An 11395-nucleotide genomic window follows, 5' to 3' on the forward strand; every position below is an offset into this window, starting at 1 on the left:
GCAGCAGCATCTTCTGTGCCACTACTACCATTTGCTACGATCACCTATCGATGATACATCATATCCACTTTGTCAAATTCAAATATTGCCTCGATAGCTCTTCTTTTACGAGACCGATTTGAATTTGTTTTGTTTTTAAAAAATGCTCCGGGATTCTTTGTGTATCTTGCGTACTGGACACATACGGGATCTGTCCAGTACGCAAGTACCTAATATGTGAAAAATGTCGCAAAGATCGCTTTAGCAGTGAAGTTTTTTGTAAGTAAGAAAGACATTTTTTTTTATATCTCGTTTGTAGGTTTATAATAATGTTATCAAACTGACATAAACAAATAGGTGTAAGTATTATAAATAATTATGACCTATTATTTAATTGTAGTTTTGCATGTTTCCACAAAATATAAATAAATGAGTAAATAAATTAATAATATAAATCTTAGAAAGCTTCACCCGGGTGTTCTCCGGGATTTCAATTTCTATATCCTACTCCAGGATGCAGGCTATTTCTGTGCCAAATTTCATCAAAATCAGTACATTGGTCGAGTCTTACATAGGTTACAAACAAACAAAAAAACATTCGCACTTCAGTATTCATTATATTTAGTATGGGTTTAATCCTCTTACTACAAGCAAGTTGATTTTACGTAACACTCACTACAGAACTGGGTAAGACTAAGTGCCCCTACGTCAAGGTAAACGCCTTTATATATTCCATTTTAAGGCTTTAAATATTATATCACTTTTTGCAGCTGTTTCTTTTTAATCTTACTTTTTCACATGCAAACTCATGTTTACCCGCTTATAGTTTACCTGCTGTAAAACGAACCAGTAGAAATAACACGTTTATTTTATAATATGAAATCTTTTATAAAACTGTGACATAGGCATTACGTAACGCATGATTAGTTATTGCGTGGGTTTATCTCCAGATTGTTTTATTGTGATACAGGGACTTATTATAACAAAAACTTAGGGTTAAAGCTAGAATGATTTTTATCCGAATCACCCCTGACCACTACGTGCTACTGGGATTATTATAGTACAGGAATCCTTTTCGGATCGTGGGTTTTCCTCCTTAGTTTTTTTTCCATAATATGCAGTTTACTTAGATTGTCACATCTTTTTAGCTATCTAGCCTAGCTCTCTCAATTATTCAACCTATAAGAGACATGTAAATCAAGATAATTTCCGACCTAGTGTAGAGACTTTTTGTGAAACTACAAATACTTGACAGTAATTTTGGAAATCAAACGCAGAAGCGTTAGTCAAACAATGACTTAAAACATAGATAGCTTCTAGACCAAAGATGCAGTAATTCGATACCCGAACTCTGGAAGGATTTTGATCAAGGATAAAGGAATTTAAGTTTATTTAAGTTGAAGACACCAATACTTAAACTCATTAAACTCAAACTGATAAATTATAATGGAACAAGGTTAAACGCTTTCGTAACTCTCATAATAAGCTGTATCTTTTTAAATTATCCATACTCAATATTTTAAATTTTGTATTTAAGTCTGTCTGTTCTTTGATTGTTATCTATAATCGTATCAACCGCACCATTGATCTTGAAATATTTAGGGCACAATATAAAGCTTACATCCTGAATAATGGACGGGGATATAGGATTATTCACGGCGTTGAAACACCTGGCAAACTTTCCCGTTGGTTTTTAAAAAACAAAAACACAGCTAAATTAATCTTGATAAATTTTACATTAATTTACATCTCATTCTCGTCTTAATTGAACTATGAGATAAGACATGATATTGTGTGGCAAGATTTTTAAGAAACCACGGTTAAACGCGAACGAATAATACACAAATCCTTGGAAAGTGACATTAGTCTAAGGAATTTAATTTCACAAGATACCCATAATATAGTAATATATACCAGTCAGCCGTGAACTTACCTTATTATGCTAAACACTAACTAACACATCTTACACAATTTACGACGGAATTAAAGACTTTAAATTAGTACCGTTTTGCAAGTGCAGCAAAATTGAGGATCGCCATAAGGATATTGACAAAGTACCAGTGACCGTCGGTCATATCCGTTTGTGTGTAATACACCTAGGGTTTTACCTTCTTGTTACTTAATATATTGCGTTACTAAATTAATTTTAGCTTTTTCTTTTAATAAATAAATATACTACGACAATACGGACATCACCATTCGCCCCCAAAGTAAACTTAGCTTGTATTAAGAGTACTTCGATGACTGATGGATATTTTTATAAAAAATATAGATATATGAAAACTGAATATTATATATACAAATAAACTCACAGACACTGAAAAACATTCATGTTCATCAAACAAACGTTTTAAAGTTATGGGAATCGAACCTAAAGCCTTGGACTCAGATAGCAGGGTCGCTACCTACTGCGCCAATACCGTTATAACTTAATAACTACCAAAAGGAGCTGTTTTATTGTGGTTGATATTTCACAAGTATGTAGCTGTTTTATTGTGGTTGATATTTCACATTTTCATTTAACAGACCAAACTTACATACAAGTTTGGTCTGTTAAATGAAAATGATCTGCTTCTCATTTCGGCCGACCAAGAATCAATGGACTAAGAGGATTGGGATTTAAGGGAGAAGAAAAGGCCATGGACCAGGAACAATGGGAATATCTACACCTATATGATCTTAGGTCTGAAGTTGACGAAGATGCTCTATTAACTATCTTTGTGTGATATAATGGATTCTTATAAGCATGTTCGTCTACGCATGAGATCTGCTTTTAATTCCTGGGTCATTTTTTTTTCATTTTTAGGATGAACACTTGCCGATAACCAACTGCGGGGTTGCTACGGCGTCACCCGGGGAGCGGAGCGTTCACGAGAGCTCGCCATGAGAAGAGCCCCAGGGTTAGACGACATCGGGGGGGAATTAGAGGACGTCAACCCTCGGGTACGACGACCCAACGGGTATTGTTGCTGTTGAATTCCCGGCTCGAGTCAAACGTTTTATAGGTATTGGAGTTTCCTGTCACAGTACCAGACTGGAGTTAGGAAATTGTGGGATATTATAGTCTCTCTTATGGCTACAGCCTAGAGAGACATTAAAAGGCTAACGATGGTCCTTTTTTCTTTTGTCACGACACGTTGGACTACTATCAACTACTATTTAATGTTATTCTCAGCTATATTGAAAGATCAAGAATTCTGCATGATGGCGTAATGTTGGTTTCTTTGTTACCAAAACACTAAACTAACTAAATGGACAGGTCTAAAAATAGTGCTGTCCTTTTCAAAGAATTGTTTAGGCCTGTCCATTTAGTCTATTTTAGCGATTCATGTACAACATAATTTGCACCAATAATTCAATCTCCTACATCATAATTCTTGCTGTGTGAAGGTTAACTTTAAATGAATGGCGGAAGCAATATATTAATGTATTCGAACGAATTATTTTTTGTTCCCTGTACTTATTTATACAGCAAAAGCAATGTTCAACGTCATAATCTTTAGTAGGTATTTAAATATAATATTATATTGTAACTTTTAACCTACTATGGACGCTATTTCCCACAATTTTTTTTTTTTTTTTAAAAACATTTATTTTCTTTTTACTTGTACCTACCCTATCTTTGTGCCGTAATTTCAAGATTAAGATATCAGTCAGAGAGTTAAACTTTTAGTATGAAAATGTGATGCATTTAACTATCAACTTGGAAATATACATAAAATAACAAATAACAGATAATTACAGCAATAAAAGGCATTTAACCTTAATGGTATTTGTAAGGCCAAGATTTATTTTTAAAGTATTGACAGTAAGTTTTATCAATACATCAATCCTTCCATCATTATCATCATCATCAACAGCCCACAAGCGTCCACTGCTGAACATAGGCATTTCGAAGAGCGCGCTACCACACACGGTCCTCCGCCTATCTCATCCAGCCGCTGCCAGCCACCTTTTTAAGGTCACCTGTCCAGCGGGCTGGAGGTCGTCCCACACTGCGCTTACCGATTCGCGGTCACACGATTCAGAACACGTCTGCCCAACGGCCATCGGTCCTACGACAGACATGACCCGCCCTCTGCCACTTCAACTTGCTTATCCTTTGAGCTATGTCGGTGACCTTGTTTCTTCTACGGATTTCGTCGTTACGAATTCTATTCCGAAGAGAGACTCCCAGAGAGACACATAGCTCGCTCCATAGCGCGTTGCGCGACTTTAAATTTGTGGATCAGATCGACTGTCAGTGACAATCCTTCCTTACGCCCGCAAAAAGGCAATATTATTGACAATATTTAGATTAAAATTATTGTCATTAAAATTGTGTGCGTGCGGTGAGCCTAAGTCAACTATAAACTTTTTGTGACAAACTGGGTCTTGATACACGGACGGATGGACAGACAAACTTACATTAAAGTTATACCCTAGTATCTAACCTATAGAGACTAATCAATACAAAAGTACAATAACAACATTTAAAACATATAGAGGGCGGAGCATGGCCTGACCATACCAAAAATATACCCTTTGAATTACTCTTTGTGGATTGTGTGGAGTGGATTTGAATTACTCTTTTCCTTTAAAATTATTTCTTGAACCAAGAGCATATGGAGGTTTGGAGTTAGTTTTAAAGAAATACGAACCCGATGCGCTGAAATTTAAATAAAAATCGAAATATTATATGTACATTTAAAAATCGTTAGGTAAGTATATAAATGTCGCTTTTTTTTTTAATGAAGATGGTAGATTGTTTATGATTGATATGATTGCCTTACCTAAAAAAACTTGAACTAGGATAGCTCTTTAATTTAGTTTAATTTCCTAGGATCAGCGAGTGCATATTGGAATATCTGCGTGGTGTGGTGTATAAATATTAAAGAAATAATAAATTGCACCGCAAATATTTGCCTGCATTTTGAGGTTTACAGCAAATTAAGCTACATGTTAATTTTATGTATATCATTGAATTTTACAAAATAAAGCCTTCTTCGATCTAATAGGCAGGTACTTTTTTAAATTTTTAATTTAGTTTAGTTTCAAGATTTATGTACAACAAAATTGGCACCAATCTATACAGGAATTATAATATATAAACGCCTAAATGAACACAGTTTTTGTCGAAGTTTGTGTCGCGCGAAGAAGTTCATAAAAAAGAACCCCCAAACGGGTTTGGAGCTAGCTGGGTTAGATAGTAGTAAAATCTACGTGAGTTAAAAACTTCAATATTATTAATATCAGTCACGAGTTTCGAATCTATGAATAAAGACTTCTCTTGAAATATTTATTCGAATTGGATATGTGTCGGATATTCCATTGTAGCTAACTTCGGTCAACAAATTGTTTGTTGACCGAAGTTAGCAATGTAAATGTTAATTGTGACAATTCTGTTGTACACAAATCTCTAAACTAAATTTACAGGTCTGAAAGTAGTTTTGTCTTTTCCACATGAAGCATTATGAAAAGGACATTACCTACCGCTCTTAGAAATGATAACCTCCGAGCACTTAAAATAATTTTAAGTATTTCTCAAGTCTAAGACAAGATAGGTCTGGTAATAACTTACTCTCTTGGAGCGTGCTCGCCACAGATAATATCTTCATGTGAATTTACCATTTCACACCAGCCTAAAATGTATGCCATCCAGGAGTGACACTTAGTTGCGTAGAACCCTTTCGTGGTAGTTATTGATTCAGCATAATAATGTACAGCTCTATCATGCTCACAAGAAGATTTAGCTATAAACGAAATTTATAGTATTTACTATAGACAAGTAATAGCGAAATTACAATACACGACAGCTCAACACTGCACGAAGTCTTATTTGAAATTAGCGCCAAGATCAAGAAGAAGCCGACATATTTATATTTTTGAAAAAAAGGTTTTTATTATCGTTTAAGAATTTTTGCCACATAAATTCAAAATATGTACGAGCGTTTAAAAGTTAGGTTGGAATAAACTCTCATCCATACATGCTTATAAACTTGTACCTTGATAACATTACTGTACTCAATTTCTTTTAGTTTATTTTCATAGGTTAGTCTAATCCGAGCTGTTAATTAGCATATTCTAAGCCGACTTATTAATTAGCTCGGATTAGGGTACTAAAACTTGATATGACTTGAACTACTTGAACTTGATATGTATCTTGGAGAACCGATGGACGTTGGGGTCTTAAGATGCTGGAATGGCGACCCCGCACCGGTAAAATCGGTAAACGCAGCGTAGGTCAGCCCCCAACGCAGTGGACAGATGACATCAGGAGAGTCACTGGGAGCCGTTGGAGGCAAGCGGCCCAGGACCGTGGATTGTGGAACTACCTACAAATGACCTATGTCCAGCAGTGGACGTCTATTAGTTGAAATGAGGATGATCATGAATATTCTAATCATATCAAATTATGGTCTTTTACTTACAAAAGTTGAATATATTAACTTAATTTAATAGTAGGAAAACAAAGTCATCATCATCGTCATAAATAGCCTACAACAGTTAATATAAAGGCCAATGCCAAGGGGAGGGCCCATAACACCACGCTGGCAGACGGGTTGGTGATCTCAGTTGATTATACCAGCAGCACAAAAGACGCTTTGCTGTCTGTTCTTTATTATCTGTTCCCATAGTCGTTGTTTTTCCATAAGCTTATGATAACGACTAAGATATCAGACGGTATATTTGCACTGTCTCAGTCTCAATACTGACTGAAGACTATCTTCAGTGAGATATTTAAGTATATGAGAATACCCACAGACTCAATGGAATTAACATTGATGAATAAAATATAATTTTAATTATTTAACAAAAATTATAAGCACCTTTGTAAACATGCTTATAAATTTAATACCCTACCCTTTGGCACATATCAAGTTTTAGTTATCAAAAGTTGTAATTATTTGCACGCTTTACAACATTAATATTGCACTTACTTTTATTTTCTGTTGCGACACAACCAGGTTGGAACACACCACCATTTGCATAGCAATCAACGTGCCCACTATCCTCTAGTTTTCCTTTCTGCAAGGCGTTTGTGTGTAAAATATCAACAAAATGTGCATCACTGGAATCAACTTTTTCCCTTGCATCCGCTGTTGCGAACAAAGGTAGCGCTGGATCTAGCGCTGTAATTATTAACAAATCCCTTATATATTAAAATTACGTGCATTTGACTCTCTTAGATCTAGAAACTGGTATATTAAGAATATGTTCGTTAACTATGAGTTTTACAAACACTACAAAATATTCTTTGTAAACTCATAATATCATGTTATGATTGTTGGCCTGATGCGGTTTTAATGATTATTCTATACCATTTGTTTGTTAGAGATTTAATGCGGAAAAATTCACTCTTATTTTATTTTCATAGTATGCCAGATAAAGTAATTCTTTAAAACATTAATACCTTTTACCTGTTATTCTGTCAAGTTTTCCTGACTTTAAATAGTTAGCTATGAAGCCGGCTGTTTGTCCCCCAAGGCTAAATCCAATGACGTGGAAATCAGGAAGCGAGAAACCATATTTCTGCACCAACTCGTCAATGAGCTGCGCCGTACACAATCCGGTTAATTCAGTATTCTTCGCTGCTTGCATATAGCAAGGTTCTAATACTAAATTGTTATAATCAACACTTATAACATTGTAATTGCAACAATCCATGTATACTGAAATATAACCCAAAACATAAAACGCTTAAGAAACTTTAAATTTTAGATATATAGCTGCAATTTACAATATAACTACAATGTACGCTACACTAAATTGAATTTTTTAATATTATATTTTTTGTGTATATATTTATAATATATTTTATTTTCTCCGATATATATATCGGAGAAAATAAAATAGAGACGTAGGTGACGACGAGGTGTGCACATTAGGCACATTACAATACTGCTACCAGGCGCTTCTATGCATCTTCTAAGACATAAATCACAGATTCGGAGATTACAGATCGACTTCAGGAATGTTAACTTTATTACGTACATTAATTCTAAAGACTTTCAACAATTTCAAAATATTATCAATGAATTAACTTAGTTTAATTGTCCTAAACATTTGAATCTTTCATTTTGCAAACAGAAACCTGCTGTTTCAAAGCGTTGGAAAATTGAGTATTTTATGTAATAATTTATTATCTACCTGGCCTTAGTTCCGTATTTGGTGAAAAGTCCCTGTACCCGGTATATCCGTGTATTAATATTTTTATTGGAGCATCTTTGACCCATGGTGCTGAAGTAATAGATTTTGGGTCAGATATTTTTAATTCAACTGGTTTATTCACATTGGCCCTGTTTGAAAATTATTGTAAATGTTTAGTCATTCGCTATAATGGATTTCATTCATTCTCTATAATTCAATTTAAAAACATAATTCTTCAGTTATAGCGATTATAGCTTAGTGGTAAGGTCACCGACTTCCTTTTAACCGGCAAACACCTCTAACTATTCAATATCTATTGCTTCGACGTTGGAAACCTGCATGCCTGAGAGTTCTCCTTTGCGTACCCAAAGGCGTGCGAAATCTACCGCATTTGGCCTACTATACCTACTGGGCCAGCAATGGTTTGATGATGATGATGATAAAATTCTATAGCTATGTCGCATAAAAATGCAATCACTACAGTATGCAGAAATGTCTTAATATACAAAATCTACTCACCGAGTGTATAACCAAAACGTAACATTTTTATTAGGACATTCTAAAGGTGGAATTACGCACTCAGAAAAAAACGCTGTATTTTCTTTTGCTGAAAATCAATTATTTGTTTAAAATTATAAAATTTAGTTACTACACACCTAAAACATTATCTTAGCAACAAAAATATGACTTACAAAATATACTCAAGAAGAATAATATTAATATCCACACTTTCATCATTAAAGTTGAATTGGCTAATAATAATATTGAAATAAAATAAAACTTTATTAATACTATTGGTTTCTTTGGAAATGCCCAATATTGTAAGGACACGCTACCTGATGAGCACTGAACTTCACAATTAACAAGTTCTAAATTTCGAAGTTTTGATCTTATTCTGTTGATAAACTAATGATTCTTAACGCTCTAATAACACCAATTAATATAATTTTCCAAGTATGATACCCGTAGTTTTAGCCATGACATGGTCTCTTGTATCAAGTAATTAGAGTGACTGGAGTAGCGAATTCATTAGAATATCGGTTCGTATCATTAATGATCACATTGAAGGAAGTACCATATGTCTGTAGTTTTTATTTCAATTTACAAAAGCGTTTTATTACTTCAGCTCAAATCAGTAAAAAATATCCTATCTTTAACTGCCTTACTAATGCAACTACCTACTGTATGACATTCTTTGTTGACAAGTTTGGTTATAAGCAATATGCGATAATTCGGAAGACATAACTGGACACATTTACATTGTTTGACCAAAAACTGAAATTTATTTTAATATCATTACATTTTTTTTCAATAACTCAAAAAATATAAAAAAAATTGCCAGTTAATTTTACTTCACAGAGACATTAGGACGTAAATTTTCCATGTAAAAAAACCTTTGAGAAAAAAAAAAGACCGCTGTTTCTGCTGTAGGGTTACTGGCTACATGCTCTCCCTTCTGCCCAGGTTGGGCTAACTAATTATGTTAGACACTCTTTCTGTGGTAGTTGGTTTTGGGTTTGTCGCATCTATTTTCAGCCTAATCCATGCCACTACCGAGACAGCAGGAGACAGCAGAGACCATGGTGACCGTAGGTGGTCGCTTTTCTCGCCATATCAACGACATCATCCCACGATCTCCTGCTACCGCTGACGTGCCAGATATATTAGAACCCATTGATTTGGCACGGAGTGATGGCGAGATACCTGACGGTGTTACGCTCGTTTCGTAGTGGCTGGGAAGGTCGATTGTGTGGGACGTGTGTCTTTATCTTAGCTGCATCACACATCCAGGTAACCTAGTCAATGCTTGGTGCAGCTGCTACCGGTGCCGAGCAGGCCAAGAAGCGCAAATGTGAAACCCTGGTAGCAGGTTCATTTTGGTGCCTTTTGAGTAAATTTGGACAATGGGGACGTGGGGCTCGAGCTCTCTTTAAAGAATTGTCAAAAAGGGTTTTGGGAATGTCATTCAAAGGGGCAATGCTACGATCATCTTAGGGACTATACCTAGCTGCGGTGGTTTCGAAGACTTAGATTTGATTTGGTTTTATTTTTTTACACAGTTTATTTTAGGCTATCTTGTTTATATATATAATATTAACATATATCTTATGGTTTCGTTGTTTCAGTTGTTAATGAACACTTTTTAAGAAATTATAAGATAAGTAACAATAAAATATTTAAATATACTTTTAAATGTAACATGCTCTACAGTTTCACTGTTCTAAAATATGTAAACGATGTCAATTATTTGTCAAACTTACAGGTATTTCTTTATTGCCTCGCGACCTTATCGCCGTACTTCCGAGCGCTTATCGCCTCATAATTTGAATATTAATAAGGGCTTCAATTGATAAGAAAATTGTTACAAACTGAAAACAGAAAATAGTCAATTTTTTTGTTTTCATTTTAGCTGTTATTTTAAATTTAAAAGGGAAATAAAATCATTATTTACCGCGCTCGACGACGACGACGGCCGATTGGCGCAGTGGGCAGCGACCCTGCTTTCTGAGTCCATGGCAGTGGGTTCGATTCCCACAACTGGACAATATTTGTGTGATGAACATGAATGTTATTCAGTGTCTAGGTGTTTATCTATATATTATAAGTATTTATGTATATTATTCATAAAAATTATTCATCAGTCATCTTAGTATCCATAACACAAGCTACGCTTACTTTGGGACTAGATGGCGATGTATGTATTATCGTAGTATATTTATTTATTTATTATTATTTAACGGTGCGCCAGGGAGTTTGACGACCTCCAATCTGGTGTCCCGTTATCCACAAATTTTACTAGTTGTAACTTTTTTAGTGTTCGTAGTAAAGTTTTTAGTTAGCCCACCCTTGCTTGGGTGCTTATTTCTGCCGGCTAGAAGCATTGTTGTGTTCCGGTGTAAAGAGCGTGGTTGCCGGTTTAATTATAGGCGCATGAGGCTTAAAACTTAGGATTGATGGCTACAGGACGGGACTTTGTAGACGTGTTCTTTGCATGCTCTACGATGTGTTGCTGTGTTTATAGGCGATCGTTTTCCAATCTCAGGTCAGCCATTTGCTTGATTAGTCGGTTATTACTTCAGCCTTTTAATGACACTGCCTCGTAAAGGTTCTCACGTATTAAGCGAGATGGATTTAGTTAGAGCTTATATTCTTACCGCTGCTCAAATAGCGGTTGCGGGGATTGGGCAATTATTACGTTATAGGCTTGGGGTAGATCACCTAATTTGCTCTTCGAAATTCGAATCACGGCCCCTTTTCCTTAACACAATAGATAGTGAGATCTTTG

The 11395-nt window shown here is 35.2% G+C and overlaps 1 protein-coding gene across 1 annotated transcript; it reads right to left on the reverse strand.

Annotated features, from left to right (window-relative positions):
- Positions 1–4542: 4542 nt before the first annotated feature.
- On the reverse strand, positions 4543–9784 carry LOC120627407 (pancreatic lipase-related protein 3-like). The gene is made up of 7 exons (XM_039895409.1): positions 9664–9784; positions 8629–8716; positions 8110–8258; positions 7380–7631; positions 6900–7091; positions 5540–5711; positions 4543–4627 (listed from the first exon to the last, which is right to left on the reverse strand). The coding sequence occupies exons 1-7, from the start codon at positions 9782–9784 to the stop codon at positions 4543–4545; spliced, it is 1059 nt and encodes a 352-aa protein (XP_039751343.1).
- Between the last annotated feature and the right edge of the window lie 1611 nt (positions 9785–11395).

Source organism: Pararge aegeria, chromosome 11, assembly GCF_905163445.1.
Source record: "Pararge aegeria chromosome 11, ilParAegt1.1, whole genome shotgun sequence".
NCBI lineage: Eukaryota > Metazoa > Arthropoda > Insecta > Lepidoptera > Nymphalidae > Pararge > Pararge aegeria.